At 62.0% G+C, this 19677-nt stretch overlaps 3 protein-coding genes across 4 annotated transcripts; 1 reads left to right on the top strand and 2 right to left on the bottom strand.

The window, feature by feature from the left end:
• Window positions 1-759: 759 nt before the first annotated feature.
• On the bottom strand, window positions 760-4756 carry LOC125917091 (translocon-associated protein subunit delta). Of its 2 annotated transcripts, none has more exons than XM_049623351.1 (6): window positions 4658-4756; window positions 2661-2779; window positions 1795-1869; window positions 1505-1594; window positions 1118-1183; window positions 760-925 (listed from the first exon to the last, which is right to left on the bottom strand). In XM_049623351.1, the coding sequence occupies exons 1-6, from the start codon at window positions 4722-4724 to the stop codon at window positions 821-823; spliced, it is 522 nt and encodes a 173-aa protein (XP_049479308.1). In that variant the 5' UTR covers window positions 4725-4756; the 3' UTR covers window positions 760-820. The 2 variants fall into 2 exon arrangements, with proteins under 2 accessions (XP_049479308.1, XP_049479311.1); XM_049623354.1 differs by having other exon boundaries at window positions 2661-2776; window positions 4658-4739.
• Window positions 4757-5007: 251 nt separating this feature from the next.
• LOC125917092 (isocitrate dehydrogenase [NAD] subunit gamma, mitochondrial) lies at window positions 5008-14836 on the top strand. Its single transcript, XM_049623355.1, has 13 exons — window positions 5008-5197; window positions 9310-9366; window positions 9650-9661; window positions 9895-9992; window positions 10418-10530; window positions 11771-11831; window positions 11930-12062; window positions 12179-12312; window positions 12634-12736; window positions 12832-12978; window positions 14122-14216; window positions 14301-14361; window positions 14643-14836. Exons 1-13 carry the CDS (start codon window positions 5117-5119, stop codon window positions 14742-14744), a joined length of 1197 nt encoding a protein of 398 aa, XP_049479312.1. The 5' UTR covers window positions 5008-5116; the 3' UTR covers window positions 14745-14836.
• A 51-nt stretch (window positions 14837-14887) lies between these two features.
• On the bottom strand, window positions 14888-19593 carry LOC125917090 (SRSF protein kinase 3). The gene is made up of 15 exons (XM_049623350.1): window positions 19466-19593; window positions 19249-19379; window positions 18949-19057; window positions 18723-18810; window positions 18427-18514; window positions 17801-17907; window positions 17556-17721; window positions 17423-17448; window positions 16828-16957; window positions 16505-16747; window positions 16310-16410; window positions 15832-15939; window positions 15670-15739; window positions 15497-15589; window positions 14888-15354 (listed from the first exon to the last, which is right to left on the bottom strand). The coding sequence occupies exons 1-15, from the start codon at window positions 19591-19593 to the stop codon at window positions 15170-15172; spliced, it is 1773 nt and encodes a 590-aa protein (XP_049479307.1). The 3' UTR covers window positions 14888-15169.
• Between the last annotated feature and the right edge of the window lie 84 nt (window positions 19594-19677).

The raw sequence follows: 19677 nt of genomic DNA, 5'->3' as shown, positions 1-19677 counted from the left end.
AGACGGGGCACTGAGACGAGATGCAGGACGAACTGGAAGAGGCGAGATTGGCTCCTCAGAGACGTGAGGACTCACGTCACCTTTCCTTCCACTTTCCTGTGCCTTCTATGCGTCCCGCCGGACACCATGAAGTGAGAGCACAGGGGGAGGCAACACAGAGGTGGGGTGCGGGACCTGGAGGGACCACCCCACCGCCCGCCACCAGGTGCAGCGGTCTTAGCCGCACCAGCGAGTAGGGGGGCCCACGACACCCCACGGCAACAGCGCGGGAGGTACGCGCTCAGGAGCGCGGCTCGAGCCCGGGGCTCCGCGCAGGTGGCGCTGTACCTACGCGTGCTGCTGACTGCCACGTTCCAGGGAAGCTGGCCACGGCCCCTGACTTTCTCTGGGCAGCTGCCCTTCTGCTGGCAGGTCACCGGGCCCTCTCCCAGGCGGGCCACAGAGACCTTGCCGTGCAGCGGCCAGGTGAGGGCAGGAGAGAACGAGGCCGTCCCCTCTGCCAGAAGACAACAGGTGCTGGGTAGAAGCGCAACCCCACGGCCTGCCCAAACCTATGCGGGTAGCTGGGAGAGGCAGAAGGCAGACACCGTGGGCACCGGGCAGGGAAGGCCTAACTGGGGCCAAGGAAGGACAGCCTGTGGCAGCAGAGTGAGGCCCCAGCCAGTGCCTGCGCCATCCAGGTGGCTAAGGGGACCGGTGGCCCAGCTCTGCGCATGTGCAGAAGGCACGACAACGCAAGTCGGGAGCCCACGTCCCGAATACCGGTGACAGCCAGCAACTGTTTATTGAAAGTAGCAAGGAGGGCCCCTCGGTGCCACCTTCAAGCCTGGATGTGACTCTTGGCACTGAAGGCCAGGTAGTAGATCACCAGGCCGATGGCTGCAGCCAGTACCTCGGTAGAGACCCAGGGTCCATTCCAGGTGCCCTGCAAGAAAGGAGACCAAAGCCACCTCAGGGGAGAGAAGGGCGAGGAACCAGCCAGCCCCGGCCACCTGCCCTCTAGGGCGCAAAGGCACACCGACCCTCTCCCGGCCCGTCCCCACCCCTCAAAAAGGGCAAGGCTTGCGGCACGCTCCCTGCTTCCCCTGAGACCGGCCGGCCTCTTCAGCACGCTTACCCGATGGTCCACACTGACTGTGAACAGGGGTGGGATGATAGAAATGTCCTCATTATTTCTCTGAGCCTGCAAGAGATGCTTGGGTCAGGGGTGCCGCCAGGCAGGGTGGGGAGAGGTTGGACGAGCGGGAACATTGGCCCAAGCCACGGAAGACAGAAGAGCCGGGCAAGAGAGAAACACGGAAGGTGCGAGCACAGGCGTGGCAGGTGGTCAGGAAGGCGTGCCACCCCCCCACCCCCGACCCTGGGTCAGCCTTCTCTGTGAAGGCAAGGCCCCTAGTGGCCCGGAGCTCGGGTAAGAGGCACTACAGGGCGGAGGTGGCCGTGGAAGTGAGGTGCACCCTCCCTCCTGTAGGCCTGGGCGGGGCTCCGGGTCGCTGATACTCACCTTCCTCAGCAGACTGTAGGACTCCTCGTCAAAGAATCTGACCTCATAGGTGCCTGCATGGGCACTCTTGTGGTCTAGGCTCCAGGACACCTGGGTTGGGTAGGTTTGACCGAGGTGGGCACAGTGGACACATCCAGGCCCCCCGGCAGCACTGACACAGTACCACCACCCGCGGCCTGAGTCAAACAACCGCAATCCTGCTCCACTGGGCCATCCCTAGGGCTTCAAAGTCATGCCGGTGGGCAGGTGGCCTCCCCCCAAATGACAACCGCGGCATCAGCATCCCTTACCTGATAACGTCCCACGTCCTGGCCCCGGGTCACGGGAAATTGTTTTCCACTGACATCAGCATAAAGAGCCATATTCTGGGACGGGACAAAGAGAGAGTCACCTTCTCCTCCCCCCCCCCTCCCCCCCCCCCCCCCCCCCCCCCCGTCAGCAGAAACCCCACTGTGCTGTTCACAGCAGCACTCGTGGCCTGTGGGCAGGGAGGCTGGGCACACCAGGGGACCACACTGTGTCTGGCAGGGGGCACCACGTAAGAGCCATGGAGTTAGGCCTGCCGCAACCGGAGCGATGCCAGGAAGCCGACCCCCGTTGATGCTGTTACTGCCTCTGCACATCTACCTATGAGGGGGGCTCATCCCCGCTATGGCCCAACCTCCCTAACCCACGGCAAGCCTGTTAACTGTGAACACGGGTGGGGTAACTGAAGTGTACTCATTCCTCTGAGCCTGGGAGAGGGTGTTGGGGTCAGGGGGTGCCCCCGAGCCACCTAAGGAGTGTTGTACTCAGAAAAGACCACCTAGGCAAACAGCAACCAGTAAAGGGCTCCGGGCTATGGGCGCTCAGGGGCCAAACCTCTGCTGTTTCTCATTTCCCAGTACCCTTACAAGGCACAGCAAGACGTCTACCTACGTTTCCACACCGAGGCAGACTAGGAAAATGTTCTCTTAACACCTGCTTCACACAGTCTGGCCTGGTTGTGCCCTACCCTCTCTCCTCTACCCGTTAAGTCAAAATCCTCAATCTCCCTCTGTCTACATGGGTCCCTGGGTCTGATCCCATCAACTGCCCGTGAGGACCTGATGCCCAAGGTCCCAGGCTCCCTGTGGACCTCTGGCTCTGGCTGAATCCCCCCTGGACCCTGCCTCACCTGGACCCTGTTCTTGCACGTCAGGGAGATCTCCACGATGAAAACGGTCTCGGTGGAAATGACGGCATCCGAGGTGGTGTAGTAGGAAGGGGTGATCTGGGGCTCCACGCAGGCCTCTGCTGTGGGGAGGAGGCAGACGTGCTTACGTAAGGCCCAACTGGTGGGTGCTGGGCTGGGGGGCAGAAGGGACCGCCCAGACCCACTTCCCAGACCTTGTCGGCTGACAGACGGGGCCCTTTGGAACCTGTCAGGTGGGATGTGAGAGACAGATCCGAACACTCAGTCAGAAGTGCAGTGGCGGTGGAAGGGGTAGGGTGGGATGGCCTTGAAGGAAGGCCAGGGCTGCGAAGGCTTTGTACAGGCGGAACCTCAACGTAAGGGCAAAAGAAGAGCAGGTGAGCGAGCACGCACGTGAGAGGGGGTGGAGGCGGCAGCAGCAGGACAGACTCACTGCACAACTGGGGCCTGTGGCTGGACCTATGGACACGGAAGCCATGCGAGGGCTTGGGGTTGCAGCCGGACCTCGATTCAGAGCCGTGCACAGCCCTGGCCGGTTTATTGAAGGCACCCTCCACAGACACCAAGCATGGTGCAGCTTGCAACCCGTGAGGGCTTGAGATGCAAGGGTCTCTGCCCCCACCCACGGCTGGCAGAAGGCCAAGACTGGCCCCAGTGTCTCCGAGGGAAGAAAACGGGCACAGCTTGTACCCTTTAACAGGGCTGCCCTGAGAGAAAAGAGGCTGCCTCAGCCATCATCACGCTGCTCGAGGCTGCAGGGAAGGAAGGACACTGCCTAAATCACAGGGTGCCAAGCAGATGCTACCAGTGGGAAAGTTCTCAGCCAGCTGCTCTCTGAATGTGTCCTGGCACAGCCACGCATGAGGCAGACAGAGAAGCTTTGCAGCTGGGCAACAGGAGGAAGATGCCTGGGAATGTTAGTGGGGGCTGGTTCTCAGGGGCCACATCTGTGCCCCGCTAAGCTTGGCTTTTTTCCTAAGGACCTTGTGGAGCACCACAGGGTTTTACAGTCAGGTTTGTCCCTTCCAGACACCACTGGCTACACCATGGGTAATTCCTGAGGGGCAGGTGAGAAGGGCGCGAGTAGGGAAGCCAGTTAGGCTGATGAAACCCTCCAGGCACCAAAGGCACTGGCCCAAGTGGCGGCGTGGTGTGGCGCATAGGTAAAGTGAATGTGTACGAAGTACCCCTGACTCAGGCCCCCCAGACTTAGCGCTGGCTCCTGCAAGGACCTCCTCCTCAACACGCTTCTGGACTCCAGTTCCTGAGTTCAACCCCGCCACCAGGTGTTAAGAATCTCTCAAGAATGTACATGTAGATCTAACCGTGGCTCAACTCTGCTGAGAAGCCCTGTAAGAATACACCAGGGCCTCAGAGAAAAAGTCAAGGGTCTGGCCCGGCACTCAAGCCCTCCCCCACCCTTTTCCCCTTCCTTCCCTCTTTTCCAATCTAACTTGCCCACGTTCATGGTCCTTCTGCCGGGCCCCATCCCCGCTTCCTCTCTTCACTTACAGCTCCCTTCCTGGGGAGGCCTGGCCCCACTGCACCGGGTCAGGTGGCTCCTCTCCCACTAGCCTAGTCTTTCACTCGGATAGCCCTGCGCTGCCGAGTTTTGCTCTTGTCCGACCACCCCCACCCCCACCCCCTCCAGGACTGGGAACTCCGGTGGGAGCAGGGACGTATGTCATTTTCCCTGCTGGAGCTGGGAACGAGACAGACTCTGGTACTCTTCCTCGGAGGGGCGGACGGGGCGGGGGGGGGGTTGGGAAGTTTTGGCTGTTTCTTCCAGCAGCCTGGCTGCTGGGTAAACGTGTGTGGTGCAGGAGCGTGTGGTGGCCTCGGTCGCCGCGCCCCGGGGCCACCTGCCTCTCGGAGGAAGAAGGCCCAGAACCCCGCTTCGCCCGCACCCCTCCTCCCCCCACGCACCACCAGTCGTGGGAGAGAGGCTCGCCAGAAAGGGGCTCCGGCCAGGCCGCTACCTGAGCAGCAGGAAAGGCTGGACAGCAGGAGTAGCGCCAGGGCGCCGAGAGATGCCAGCGCCGCCATCGCCTCTTCTCTGCCGAGGGAAAAAGGGAGAGACTCCCCTGAACACGAGGGGCAGACGAGGAAGCGCGACGCGTAAGCAGCGGGGGCAGCCAATCAGGCGCCGGCGGGCCAGTGACGCCACAGGCGGCACTGACGTGTCCCCTCCCCAGACCAGAGGCCTCGGTGGCCGCCCCATCAAGATGGCGACGGCGACGGGCGGCGGCAGCGGCGGCGGCGGCAGCGGCGGCGGAGGCGGCGGCGCTCTCTGCGCCGGAAGGGGGCGTGAGAACCGGCGCGTCAGCGCGCGTGCGCACTACTGGGTCCATGCCGGCTCCCGGCACTTCGCGCCCTGCCAAGCTCTCGCGAGAGCGGTGTCTACGTGTCTGGACGTGCGGCGGTTCTCACTTTCCGTCATGGCGCTGAAGGTGGCGGCAGTCATCGGTGGCGCTGCGAAAGCGGTGCTCAGACCGGCCCTCCTCTGCCGTCCTTGGGAGGTGAGAAGGGGCAGCGGTCCGCGGGGACAGCCTCAGCGCTCGCTGGGCCAGGCCGAGGGCGGCTGGCTTGCGGAGCGTCTTGGAGCCCGATTGGCTGTGGGCCCCGTGAGGGGCGGGGTGAGGGCTACGCGCCGGAGTTGATTGGCTGCCTCCGCTGTCAGTGAGGGGATTGGATCAAGTGGGCCCTTTGTTGGGCTTTCCCAGGGGTCTCGGTCTTGGGCGGGGGGAGCCCCGGAGGGGCGGGGAGAGCGGGCAGCGGCCGGCAGAGTGTCAACTCCCTAGTATATTGTGGGAGCCCTGCCGAAGCGGTCACGTGTCCCGGCCCGCCTTCCTCTTGCGGCCTCAGGAATCCTGTTCCTAGCCCCAGTACCTCCTCGGGTTTTTCTGTTGCGGACCTTTTTGTCACTTGTCCCAGTGGAGTTGGAGAACCGAATTTTGCCAAGTGCATCACCCCCCCCCCGACATTTTTATAGTTCCAGATGCTTTTTCATCCCCCAGGCGTCCGGAATGGGAGGGAGTTAGATTTTCTGACGCTGGTGAGGTGGGGTGGCCGTGGGGGCTTTGTTTCCGCAGTTCTCCGTTTAGGACCTTGGTTATTCACTCAAGTCTCATTCCTCTCTCTTTACACACTTAAATGAGGATAACTTAGTCCCTGGGTGGGTCAGAAGCCATCCGAAGCATCAGCGAGCCAAGACTGATTTTAGGGGACAAGAGGTATGACCTCCTGGCCTGGCTCCCCCCAACTAACCTACAGTGTGGCCACCCTCCTGTCTCTGGGTTCCAATTTCCCCCGTCTCAAAGGATCTAGCCCACCCTGACCTTCCAGAATCCTGTGACTTTGCTGACACTCCTGTGGACGCATGTGCTATGCCTCTGCCTTCTGACCCCTCGGGAAGACTACCCTTTGACAGTTTATGCTTTATGAAATTTTCATTTCTCTTAACTTGCTGATGAGGGACTTGCCAGAGGCCCTGATGGCTCTGGCAGCTGGGCTCCCTTGGTGTCTTGGTGAAGACTTTTGTGCCCTCCCTGACCTCCCCTTCTATGTGTGCTTGTGTCCACGTTAGGGTGGGGGGAGGGCAGTGAATGGTTGGTAGCTGGGCAGTGCCTTGCCCTGAGACTGGTTGTCCTGGGTATGGGAAGCTTTAGAGATGAACCGTAGATCTTTGGTCCGACTGATTGGGACCTTGTGGGAAAACATGCAGCCACCATCGGCACTTGATGTAACATAAACATGCCAAGGAAAGGAGCCTCGCTAAGATGTGGAGCATGGGAATCCTTTGTCAGGAACACATACCACCCAGGACCCCTTTCTTTCTGTGGCGCCATCACAGCATGGCTGACGGTCCACCTCCCTGCTTAACGAGTGAGCGGCAGGCCTGAGCATATGTCCCATCCTGCCTTCAACTGGGCGTCTCTGATGGGTAATGTCACAGGGTGGCATAGGTGTGAGGTAGAACCTGTGTAAGCCCTCGAGGGAAGGTGCCTGTATCTGTCCTGAGCAAGGTCAGGGGAGTAAGTCTATCTTGAGAGCTCTCTGGGGCTTTGGCTAAAGCCTGAAGGAAACATCTAGCATCGGGACCAGGTGAGGGAGAGGTTTAGCCCAGGTGGTGATGTGATCCAAGGTGGGCGGTGGGGGTGGTGGCCCAGATACAGAGCTAGGTGAAGGGGCAGCTCACCACCGTGGCCGAGTTACCTGCGTAGCACCAGCGGACTCCCAGGAGGATTTACTGCTGGGAGCTGTAGGGGTCCACCGCATGCCGCCCCCACCACTGGACATCAGCCATGAAAACTGGCCTAAGGGGCTGGTGTAGTGAAGGAGTGGGCCTGCCCTGCTGGGGACCAAATGGCTTGCTGCGTCCTCCCAGCAGCCACGTGAAGTGGGTGCCTCTGTTCTGTGGGTTTTAGACAGGAAGCTCAGCAAGGTTAAACTGTTTGCTACCAAGAGATGGTGGGTTTAGACCGAGGCCTCCCTGACCCCCAAGCCCACCATCTCTTCCTTCATTTTCTGGCGTGTTCATTAATTCAGGAAATGTTTCTTATGTCTGAGCTCTGGACCGGGCATTCTGTTCGGTCTTGGGATGACAGTAGGAAATTGGACCAATATGGCTTCCACCCTCAAGGACTTCGGGGTTGGGGAGGGACCGAGGCAGTTGCTAGGGACAACCTAAGTATATTGTGGTTGGTGGGGTGGAGGGGGGAGACAGTGAATGGTTGGTAGCTGGGCAGTGCCTTGCCCTGAGACTGGTTGTGTCAGCCAAGGGGGACCAACAACTTGGCAGCCTTAGGGCATCAGAGAAGGCTTCCTGGAAGAAAGGCGGTGGAAGCCTCCTTCCACAAGTCATATCGAGAGCCTACAAGTAAGGTGAATCCAGGGGTGCCTGGGTGGTTAAGCATCAGACTCTTGATTTCGTCTGCAGTCGTGACTTCATGGGTTGGGCTCCACACTGAGTGTGGAGCCTGCTTAGGATTCTCTTCCTCTCCCTCTGCTCCTCCCCTGCTTGTGTGCCTTCTCTCTCTCTCTCTGTCTCTCTCTCTCTGTCTCTCTCTCTCTCTCTCAAAAAAAAAAAAAAAAATGAGTCCAGATACTGATAGGTGCTAGAAAGGAAAATTGGAAAGCCCTGAGTGTGCCTGTGGCTGCAGATCCAGGGGCCACATGGATGAGCAGATACCCCGAAGCCTTTTGTCCTAGTAGTCACCCCCCTCCTGGCCCCTGGCTTGGCTGAGTGAGTGGCACACCTATGCCGCCAGAGCCTGTGCAAGTGGCCGCCTTGTGAATACCAGCGTGGGAAACCCAGAGGGGATGATCAGCCTCTGTCTGAGCTTTCTAGACTTCTAGCAGGAAGGTATGGCTCTTTGCAAGATGGCCACGGTGACCCTGCTGTTGGCTGGAATACTCTGATGCTGCCCCAGTGGGAAATCGGCAGAGCATCTCCAAGTGACAAAAAGGACCTTGGCTCTGCCCCTGCCTCTTTGGATTGAGAGACACCGGGTGTGTTCCCAGGTGGGGAGCAGGAGGAGCAGAGTGAGGATGCCTAGGCCCTCCGCAGTGGCACGTGGCAGACAGGTGTCTACCTCCAGGACTGTGCGGGGACCCTAGATGGATCACTGCTCAACAGCTGTCCCCTTTGACTCGGATGGCTTTTACTCTGAAGCTGTCAGACGTGGCATTGGGGTGGCCAAACATGGCTGTTTCTGAGTCGGGGGGTTGGGGACATTCATCTTCCACGTAGGCCACAGAGCAGTTTTGCAGTCCTTTGTGAAAGCCCTCTGAGAGATTGGCGTCTGTTATTCTTCTAAAAATGGTTAGATTTTCCCTGGCGTGTTTGCTTTGGACTTGTGATTCCGGAGGGCCGTTCCCACGATGCCAACAGTGGCTGTCTCTGGGTGGACAGGGGACTGGGTGCTATCTTTTTGTTCTGATCTCCGTGTTAGGACTGTGTGTTGTTTTTGTAATAAGGAACAAGATTTATTTATAAATTTTTAAGTTTCGCTCGTTTATTTTGAGACGGAGAGAGAGGGAGAACCCCAAGCAGGCTCCGCACTGTCAGCACAGAGCCCGACGTGGGGCTCGATTCCACGAACCGTGAGATCATGACCTGAGCCAAAATCAAGAGTCGGATGCTTAACCGACTGAGCCACCCAGGCGCCCCATAAGGAAAAAAGATTTTAAAAATGACAAAATGATTGTTGTGGCCGCCCCAGGGTTTGCCACGTGCAGTGTGCCAACTTTTCCACGTTATAGACAGCAAACATCACTGGGCAGGACTAATTATTGGCTAATAAAGAATCAGACAACACAAGAGAGAAACATTTCTTAAGTTGATTAAGAGCTGATTGCAGAGCTGACGGAAGCATAGAGGGTCGCCACGACCCTCCATGATGATTTGACTGGCTGGTCCTTGGGAAATGGAGGCTCTCGGGCCATTTGGGTGCGTACCACGTGCCGTTCACCACATGATGGTGCAGGGGTGAGGCGGAGGGATGACGCGTGGGACCTGGCTGGGCATGGTGGGGACGGTTCCTCTTCCCTGCCAAGAGTTCAGCTGGCCTTTACCGAATCGACTTTCTGGGCCGGACAACAACCACTGGCATCTGGTTCTCTTCGCCAGGTTCTAGGTGCCCACGAGGCCCCCCGGAGGAGCTTCTCCGTAAGTACCTGCCAGAGCGTGTACGCGCGTGTGTATGTGTGTGCGCCCGAGAACGCTAGTGTTTATGCACATATGCACCTGTCTGTGCGTGCGTAGGTGTGTGCGTGCATGCACGTATGTGTGCTGTGCCTGCCTGTTTGTTCCCTGGCGCTCCGGGTCCTTCTCTCTGAGGCACAGTCTCAGAGGTCACCCACCCCTCCTCACCCAAAGCGCACTACACAGTATCCCCGTTCCCTGGGCACAGCCTCGTTCCTCCAACCCTGGCTGATTCATGTCTTCTTCCTTTCTGTCCCTCCTCTAGCAACAGACAATTGTGAGTATTCCTCTCATCTGCCTGTTAAGTTTTGGGGCTTTTAGTTGCTCTGGGATTGAGCCAAGTCCAGGCGGGGGTGGGGACTGCTTCTGCCGCCACTCTCCCGACCAAGGAACCCCCCCCCCACCGTGATTAACTTGTCTGGGCTGGGGTGGCGGGGTCAGGTAACCCCAAGCTGGAACCTCATGACTGGCCGGCCCACCGGGCCCACCCTCACCTTCCCGTCTCTCCAGCCTCCGTCAGCTAAGTATGGTGGGCGGCACACGGTGACCATGATCCCGGGGGATGGCATCGGGCCAGAGCTCATGTTGCATGTCAAGTCTGTGTTCAGGTACACGGCCCTTGGGCCTACCTCCCCTTGACCCGTACCCCTAGGGGAGCTTATATCCCGGCGGGGGGGCGGGGCTTGAGAACTGTGCCAAGAGGGACCGTCAGCCCAGAAGCCCACTGGCCAGGGCTCTGCCCCAGCGCCCCTTGAGGCAGCGGCAGGAGGGCTGAAAGCCCAGGCCTTTTGTCCCAGTGCCTGTGATCCCGGGCACGAGGAAGGTGGCAGCGGTCCTGCTGCTAACTGTGTTGTAGAGTTCAAGTATCTCCCCGTCAGTTGGCGCAGGTCGACCCCGTCTCCCCTCAGGCAGAGCCAGGTCAGGGTGGACAGCGGTGGTGGCCAGGCCTCTGCGCCCAGTAGTCCAGGCGGGCTTCCTAGAAGAGGCGTGGGGGAGGCCTGGGGCTCGCCACCTTGACCCAGTTCTGCCCCAGGCATGCATGTGTGCCGGTGGACTTTGAAGAGGTGCACGTGAGCTCCAACGCTGACGAAGAGGACATCCGCAATGCCATCATGGCCATCCGCCGGAACCGTGTGGCCCTGAAGGGTGAGTGCGGAGGCCATGGCGGGGCACCGTGCACGATCCCTCTCATTTCCAAGCCGACACACACTTGTCCCTGGGGCCGCACGACTTGGACTTTAGGGTTTTTTTTCTGGCTGGGGAGGACCCTTGGGCTTGGAGAGTGGACAGAAACTTTTGGGGTCTGTGCCGCGATTCTGAGAGCATGTGGAACTAGGCTGGACAGGAACCTGTTCAGTAAAGGGCTTCCCCCACCCCCTTCTCTCCTGGGGCGCAGCCCTCTCTGCCGGGGTCAGCTTTGACCCTCGGGGTCTTTTTCTCACGAACCGTATGTCACAGGGATGCGGTTTTAACCCTCTCCCGCCGCCTTGCCCGTAGCTGGCACAGCCGTGGATGTTACAGACAGGAATTTTAGCCCTTCCTCTGTTTGCCTGGGTTTGGTACATGTTCTTAAAATGCTTGCATTACTCGTTCTGTAAGCTATAGTCCATCACCTGCTCTGTGTGAGCAGAGCTGAACCCGGGTGGAGCCCCAGCCCCTGGCAGTCAAGCAGAGGGGCCAGCGTGGCAACTGAAGGGTGCCTGAGGCATTGTGGGCAAAGGTGGTGTGGGCAGGGCGTGACTTGGAGGGGGCGGTGGCCCCAGTGGGCCCTGAGAAAAGCCTGCTCTTCGAGGCACCCTCTGACCGCCTTTTCTTGAAGGCTGCTGACCTCCTCTTGCGCCCGTTCTTTTTGCCCGGGTCCGCCCCGGCCCAAACTATAGTCTTTTCCAGGCAGCCACCACCTGCCCCTGAACTGGGGCTCATGTGGCACCTCGATGCAGGGCCTGACGGTGACGCCAGCCAAGGTCACATTGCTGGCGCCAGGCTGGCTAGCCAGCCGGTTAGTGAGCAGGAGTGGTCACTTTCTCTCCAGCCAGACCCCGATCTTGCCATTTCCTGCCCGGGGTCTGGCAAGGTCTCCTAGCCAGCTGCCAACCCTTGTTCACTCATTCATCTGTTCATTCATTAAGTATTTATCGAGTGCCCGCTGCGTGCCAGTCCCTCTCTAGGCCCTCAGAACCCCTCAGTGAACCGCACGCACTCTCTGCCCTCACGGGGCTTACGTGAGAGACCACCCTGGCGCTCTGCGAGGTACCTCTGCCGGTAAAGCCACCTCCTCTGCTTGATGCTGCCTTGGGCACGCGTTCCCTTGCTCAGGATGGGGAATGTGGTGGCATCGCTGAGCCCAGGGGCCCCCTCTCCAGCCTGTCTTTTTTCCGTCCCGCAGGTAATATTGAAACAAACCATAACCTGCCACCGTCCCACAAATCCCGAAACAACATCCTTCGGTGAGAGCCCAGTGCACAGGGTGGGGGCTCGGCAGGGGCGGAGTGTGGCAGCAGACGGTCGTGGCACTGGCCGGCTGCTCTTCTCTCTGTGTTCCCAGTACCAGCCTGGACCTCTATGCCAATGTCATCCACTGTAAGAGCCTGCCAGGAGTGGTGACCCGGCACAGGGACATAGATATCCTCATTGTCCGGGAAAACACAGAGGGCGAGTACAGCAGCCTAGAACACGAGGTGGGTGGGACCCAGGCTGTCCCCTTATTGTCTTGGGTCGTGGGGGCTGGGGACAAGCCTGGCCAGGCCCAAGGAGAAGCTTGTGCTGGAGGGACTCTTCTCCCCGTCTGTCCCAGAGTGTGGCTGGAGTGGTGGAGAGCCTGAAGATCATCACCAAGGCCAAGTCCCTGCGCATCGCCGAATATGCCTTCAAACTGGCCCAGGAGAGCGGGCGCAAGAAAGTGACAGCCGTGCACAAGGCCAACATCATGTATGTCCCACCCCTGCCGTGTCCCTGCCCGTTCTGCAAGCAGTTGTGAAACGGCTGAATTGAACACTCTCCTCTGCCCTGCTGTTAGGGACTTGGGGCCCCGGGCCCCGCTGCCCCCCAAGGGGGCGTGCCCTCTTGCCCCTTTCCCAGCCGCGGCGTCACCACAGCGCATACTTTGGGCAGGTAGAGCAGGATCGTGCCCGTCGTACAGGCGGGGGACTGGTCAGGGGTCAGAACCCAGCTTCTCTGGCCATCTGTACACCCCGTGCCTCCGGCTGACTGTTCCAGTGGCCAAGCTGGCATCTTGTGCCCCCCTCCTAGGAAACTGGGCGACGGGCTCTTCCTTCAGTGCTGCAAGGAGGTGGCAGCCCGCTACCCCCAGATCACCTTTGAGAACATGATCGTGGACAACACCACCATGCAGGTAGGTGGCCTGCCGGGTTCCACGGCAACCTGCCTCCGGTGCGGTGGGCTTCCCGTGCGCTCTAGCTTTTCTGCCTGTCCCCCCTTGCCCTGCAGCTGGTGTCCCGGCCCCAGCAGTTTGATGTCATGGTGATGCCTAATCTCTACGGGAACATCGTCAACAATGTCTGCGCAGGACTGGTCGGGGGCCCCGGCCTCGTGGCTGGGGCCAACTACGGCCACGTGTACGCCGTGTTTGAGACGGTGAGTGTCGCCAGGGCCGCTGGCCTTTCTGTGCTAGAGAGCTCGCATCTCATCCAGTTCGCTGAAAGTATAGGATACGGTGTGGCCATCGCCACTGTCTCGTCCCAGAATGTTGTCGTCCCCCCAGTATTGGGGGTACCTGGGGGGCTCAGTCGGTTGAGCAACTGACTCTTGATTTCTGCTCAGGTCATGATCTCACGGTTTGTGAGTTCGAGCCCTGCACTGGGCTCCGTGCTAACAGCGTGGAGCCTGCTTGGGATTCTCTCTCTCCCTCTCTCTTTGCCCCTACCCCACCTGTACTCTCTTTCTCTCTCAAAGTAAATACATAATCTTTAAAAAAAAGAAGAAACCCTGTGCTTGTTGGTTGTTACTCGCACCCCCCGCCCAGCCCCTGGCCACCACTCATCTGCTTTCTTGTCCCTCTGGCTTTGCCTTTTCTGGCCATCTCCTACACGGAGTCATATACCGTGTGGCCTTCTATGATTGGCTTCTCTCCCTTAGCACAGTATTTTGTTTTCCTTAATTTTAGAGAAAGAGCGTGTGAGCAGGGGAGTGGGGCAGAGGGAGAGAGAGAATCCTAAGCAGTTATGCTCAGCGTGGAGCCCGACGTGGGGCTCAATCACACAACTCTAGGATCATGACCTGAGCTGAAATCAAGAGTGCGAGGCTCAACCGACTGAACCAACCAGGCGCCCCATTAACGTAGTATTTTTAAGGCCTATCCACACTGTGGCATGGCTCTATGCCCCAACAACATTTCTTACGGTGGCTGAATAATATCGTGTTGTACAGAGAGACCACGTTTTGTTGGTCTCTTAGCTTCTATTTTTAGGTCTTTTTTTTTTTTATGAGGTAAAATTCACATAACACTGTGAAACCATTAAAAAAATTTTTTTTAATGTCTATTTTTGCGAGAGAGACAGACAGACACATACACACAGCTCATGAGCAGGGGAGGGGCAGAGAGAGAGGGAGACACAGAAGCGGGCTCCAGGCTCCGAGCTGTCAGCGCAGAGCCCGATGCGAGGCTCGAACTCACGAACCGTGAGATCTGAGCCGAACTTGGGACACTCAGTCGACTGAGCCTCCCGGGTGTCCGACCCTGCTTTCTTACCATCCCCTTTCCTGTCTTGCCCTCTCGAGGCTACGAGGAACACGGGCAAGAGTATTGCCAATAAGAACATCGCCAACCCCACCGCCACGCTGCTGGCAAGTTGCATGATGCTCGACCACCTCAAGTAAGCAGCTCCGTGACCCCCAGCTGCCAGCCCCCCCGGCCAGCCCCCAGGCCCCAAGCACCGAAAGCTTCCCTCCTTCCTTAGGCTCCACTCCTATGCTGCCTCCATCCGTAAGGCCGTGTTGGCGTCCATGGACAACGAAAACGTGAGGCTCCTCTTTCCCCGCCTTCCCCCAACCCCCCCCCCCCAGTGGGGGGTTGAGCTGGTGTGCTACCTGAGGGGCCGAGGTGATGACCTGGCACTTCCTGCTGTCCCCAAGGGGAGGGCGGTACCGGCCAGGGTAGGGCTCTCTTGGCCTTAGCTGGTACCACCGCCCTCCCGCTGGCAGGTCCCGCCCCTGCAAGCCACGGGAGACCACGGGCGGCCCCGGGTAGGGGTCAGGGCTCAGGGCTCAGGTGTGCGCTCAAGTTCGCACGTCTCCCGCAGATGCACACCCCGGACATCGGGGGCCAGGGCACTACGTCGGAAGCCATCCAGGACATCATCCGCCACATCCGCATCATCAATGGCCGGGCTGTGGAGGCGTAGGCTGTCCCTGGGCCTGCCTCAGCTCACTCCCTCCCGCTCCCGGCGCCCCAGCTTGGTGGGCGGACCCAGAGTAAATCAGCTTCCGTCCCGGGGCCCGGGTCTCTGCTCCTGTGTTTCTGTCACTCCGGGACGCTGACGTTTCAGTTCACACTTTATTAAGAAAAGAAACACGCACACTTCCCATCCGGGGCCCCTCTGTGAGGGCTGGGGACAGAATGAACGCTGAATGGCGGGCCTGGCTCCAGCATCTCTCCGCCCTGCCGCGGGGCGCGGGGCGGGAGAGAGCTCGTACGCTGCCGGGCGGAGGAGGGCAGCTCCCGAAGGGTGGCTCGCAGGGTGGCGGGAGCCGTCCGGCTTTCCCTGAAGGCACTGGGGGGGGGGGGGGGGGCGGGCACGCCTCAAGCTGAGCAGAGTGCCTGTGGGGCCTAGGGGTTGAGCCAAGGGTGCCGGAGGCAGTCGGCCGCGCTGGCCCGCTTCTCGGGGATGTACTCCATCATGGGCAGCAGGAAGGCGCTGAACTGTGTGGCCTGCTCCAGGGGCCACTCGTACTTCTCCATGAGCACCTCGTACAGGCCCCAGTGCTTGAGGTTGTGGATGTGCCGCAGCTCTCCTGGGGGCCGGCCAGCGGGCCGGAGGTTAGGCTCTGCCAGGAAGGGGGCCTCTGGACCCCGTGCCCCCCTCCCCCCGTTCTGGAGCCCGTGCTCCCTGCCCTACCCCCCACATCCAGGGGGCCCGAGCCCGCTCGGCCCTACCTCTCCGGTTGAAGAACTCCCGGGAATAGCGGCCCGAGAGGGCGAAGGCTGGGGGGATGTCTCCCAGAAGCTCCACGATGTGGGCGATGTGGTCTGTGGACAGAGAGGAGGCTGGGCGGCGGCCGGGCGGCCGGGAGGCCCCCAGGCTGAGCCCAGGGCCGGCCTCCCCCTACCCTCGTCACGACTGTAGTCTTCTCCAGAGTGAGGCTCGAATAGGTAGTCTCCGGTGGCCAGCTCGAAGGCCTGGAAGGGGGAGAAGGTGAGGCTGCCGGCTGGGGGGGGGGGGGGGGGGGGGGGCGGGGAACGTGCCCTAGGCCAGGGCAGCTGGGGCGTACCATGCACGCCGTGCTCCAGATGTCGGCGGGGGGGCCGTACTCGGCTCCGATCAGCACTTCCACGGCCCGGTACTGGCGTGTCTGGATGTCCTCGGTGAAGTGCTTGTGCTGGAGGCAAGGGGAGCCCTGGGGAGGAGCTGGGGCCGCGGCTGGCCCGCCCCCAGCGGCCCCCACCATCTCCCACCTCTGGGCCGGGCAACCAAGGAGCTCAGTGGGGCTCCCTCTGAGCCTCAGGGTCCCCAGAGGTCCCGAGAGGGACTGGCCTCTTCCCAGGGGTCCCCGCCCCTTGCAGTGGGTCCAGTTCTGGTGACTGGATGGGACAGACGCTGGTCTGGGCTCGGTCCCGGGTCTGTGTCAGGAGGCAGAGCCCGGGGTCTGGATGAGTGGCGGTTCGGGGCCCGTGGGGCTCGGAGGAGGCCGGCCTGTGCCCCTGCCCTCGCAGCCGGGTGCCCGCTCTGCTCTCCAGACCGGCTCATACCACCCAGCAGGCGTTGCCCAGGTCTGCGATCTTGATCTTGATCTTGTCTGCGTTTTGGGGCTCTAGGGGGTTCACCAGGAGGTTCGAGGCACCAAACGGTGCTGGAGAAGGAAGAGAAGGGGGAGAGGCTGAGCCGGCTGGGCCCCCGCCTGTCCAGCCCCCACCGAGCCCACCCGCAGGCCCGGCCCAACTTACTGCTGGGCGACAGGAGGCCCCCGGTCTCCCGCTGGTTGGAGGAGCCTGAGAGGATGGAGCACGAGGCGGGAGAGAAAAGGGAGCCCGAGAAGCCTGACGTCTGGGAGCCCGGGCTGAGGCTGCGCTCGCCCCCGGTGGCGGGGGAGGAGGAGGCGGGGGAGGGGCCGGCCCCGGCCCCGCCCCCGGGGTGGCAGCCGGAAGAGGAGGTGGAGCCGCTGCCCCCCTCGAACCTCGAGCCAGCGTCTGGGGAGAGGGGCAGAGGCGGGGTGTGAGCCGGCACCCCGGTGGCCTGCGCTTGCCGGGCGCGCGCCGCGGCCCCTCACCCTCGGCCTGGGCCGCCGCCTCCATGGCTTCCAGCCTCTGCAGGTCCCGCAGGCGCTCCTCCAGCAGCCGCTTCTGCAGTTTCCGCTTGCGCCGCATCTTCTTCCTCTTGTTCTTCGACAGCTTCCCGGGCTGCCATCAGAGCCCGGGTCACCCCAGGGTTCCCACCGCCCAGCCCCTGAGCACCCACGCCTCTCCCTGCGGCCTGCATGCTCATGGGGGACGGGGCCTCTGGGCCCTAGGGCCACCGTGGACGTAAACGCCGGGCCACCCCGCTGTGGCCCACACCTCGGCGCCAGTCCTTCGCTGCCCGAAGCTAGACTTTTGGGGGCAGCTGATGGGCCTTCGTCTAGCTCGGAGCCCGCCTCACCTGGGGGGGGGGGGCAGCTTGGGCCCCTCGTGGCCCTGGACGCACCGTCCGCCCACGGAGGCAGTGGCGCCCAAGCGACCGCCCACGTGTGCGACCCACCCTGTGTCTCACCCTCATCCCTGGGGAGGGTAGGGACGTGGGGAGGGGATGGGGCCAGAGAGGCCGAGGAGGGAGCTCTGAGGAGATGGGGAGATGAGGCCCAGGCAAAGAGGAGCACCCCAACTTACCAAGACCTCCTGGGGGGCAGTGCTGACTGAGGGGGGGCAGTCGGGGCATCGGGGGAGAGAAAGGAACAAAGACTCAGGTGGGGGCTGAGGCCCACGGGCCCCTCCCTGGGCCCGCGCGGGCTCGCGCTGGTACCTGTGGAGCGGGATGGGGGCGGGGCCCCTGACTGCTGCCACTCTGTGGCCTCGGTGGCCAGGCGCCTGATGTAGGCGTCGCCCACACACAGCAGGATGTTCTCGGGCTTGATGTCTGTGTGGATGATCTTGCACTTGGTGTGGAGGTAGTCCAAGCCGTGCAGCACCTGGGGAGAGCCACTCCGGAACTTTCGCAGCCCCGCCCCGGCCGCCTCGCCACACTCCCAGAGCACTCGTGATGCTCACCTGCCTCACGATGCTCTTGACGCAGGGCACGGGCAGGCCCTGGTAGTTGGACTTGATGATCCACTTGAGGAGCTGGTGGCCCAGGACTTCCAGCACCATGCACACATCTGGGGCTGGGAGTGAAGGGTGGCCGGCGGGCCCACGGCAGCGGGGCACGGGCCCCGCCCACCTGCAGCTGGGGAGCAACGGGTCTGGCGGTGCAGAGTCACCACCTGCCCGGTGTCGTTATGGTGTCCCTGCCACTCTCGGGTGTGCCACTTGGGAGATACCTTGGGTGCTCGTCCCGGGGGCAGGGCACCGGGGGAGCAGACACGGAGGCCTGTCAGGCCAGCCGCACTCCCGTGCCCAAGTATTTGCCAGAGAGCCTCTGGAGCAGCTCCTCGGTGGACGGCACTGCCATTTGGGGGTAACTCGGCAATGCCCGTGGATAACCGATGCCCGCCCGGTCATCCGCTGGCCCCCGCGCAAACACAACCCCCAAAGCGGTGGGGCTATTTTGCAGACTAGTGTCACTAGAAGGGATAAGCCCCCATTGTGCAGATCAGTAAACCGAGGCCCCGGCAGCTGGGATGGCGGGAGCGGGCACTGCTGCCGCCACGCCGCTTTGCTCGTCCTGCAAAGGATACGGACTCCGTTAACCCCTGAGATCCTGAAGTCATCGATGAGCTGGACAATGGTCTCTCTTTTGGGGTCACTGGGGTCACTGTCCCGGACCTGGAGCAAAGCGACCACGAACGAACGGCTCCACCCTGGCCCTCACCGGCTGCTCCCTGCTGCGCCCCCCGCGCACCTCCGGCCTCGGCTGCGGCTGCGGCTCCCTGGCCTGCTCCCGCAGGTCCTCCCAGGCAGAGCCAGCTGGAGCCTGCCCCTCTGGGAACTCCGCCCTGCCTGGGAGCCGGGAGCGGGGAGGGTGGCGCCTCACACATTTCAGGAGCTTGATCTCATCCACGGCGGTCTCCGTGTAATGCCCCGCGCTCTTCACCACTTTCAGGGCCACGAAGCGCTTGCGCCTGCAACACCGAGCTCCGCGTCGGCCGCCGGCCCGGCCAGACCCGTGGGGGCATCGTGGTGGCCCCAACGGAGCCCAGGGGTGGGCTCCTGGCTGGCACTGGGCCCCGGGGGGGTGGGTGGGCGGAGGGGGCACTTACTGGATATCCCAGCAGAGCCAGACGGTGGAGAAGTGGCCCCAGCCCAGCTTGCGCACCACGTGGTACCGCCCATTGAACAGGTCGCCGATCTTCACGGGGTAGTAGCCGCCTGGGGAAGGAGTCCGTAGAGCGTGGTGGGTGGTGGCGCCTTCCTGGGGCGGGGGGGTGTGGGGGGGCCAGGACGATCCAGCCCCGCCGGCCCCCTGGCCCACGTGGGCCGGCCTCGGCACCCTCCTCCTCCCCAGCTGCCCTGTGTCCCGCGGCAGCCACCTGGCCGCCTGCGCCGAGGCCAGGCCTCACCCTTGCAGTAGTCCTTGGGGTCCTCCTGCTCCTCGTCATCGGAGCCCAGCAGCCCCTGCAGCATCCGCGGCGCCGGTGTGGCGGGGGCGAGTTCGGAGCCCGAAGACTCGGGCCCGCAGGAGGCCTGCGAGCTGCGGGTTGGGGGGCGGCCAGTGAGCACTCGAGGCGCCGGGGAAGGCGGGGGCGGGGGGCCCAGGGCGTCCCGGCCGAACCCTACCTGCTGCTGCTGCCGCCGCCGCTGTCCCCGCCGCCGCCACCGGCGCTGGCGCTCATCCCGGCCGCGCGGCCCGCAGCTCCCGCGCCCCGGGCGGCTGCTCCTGTGGGGCCCGGCGGCGGCCCGCGCATTTATAGCCTCGGCCGCTGATCTCACCCGCCTTTATAAATAGCCTCCCAGCTGCTCGGCTGTGGGCAAGGTATGCGGCGGGAGGA

Source organism: Panthera uncia, unplaced genomic scaffold, assembly GCF_023721935.1.
Source record: "Panthera uncia isolate 11264 unplaced genomic scaffold, Puncia_PCG_1.0 HiC_scaffold_1468, whole genome shotgun sequence".
In the NCBI taxonomy this organism is placed as follows: domain Eukaryota; kingdom Metazoa; phylum Chordata; class Mammalia; order Carnivora; family Felidae; genus Panthera; species Panthera uncia.
This window is presented reverse-complemented; position numbering and strand designations above follow the sequence as displayed.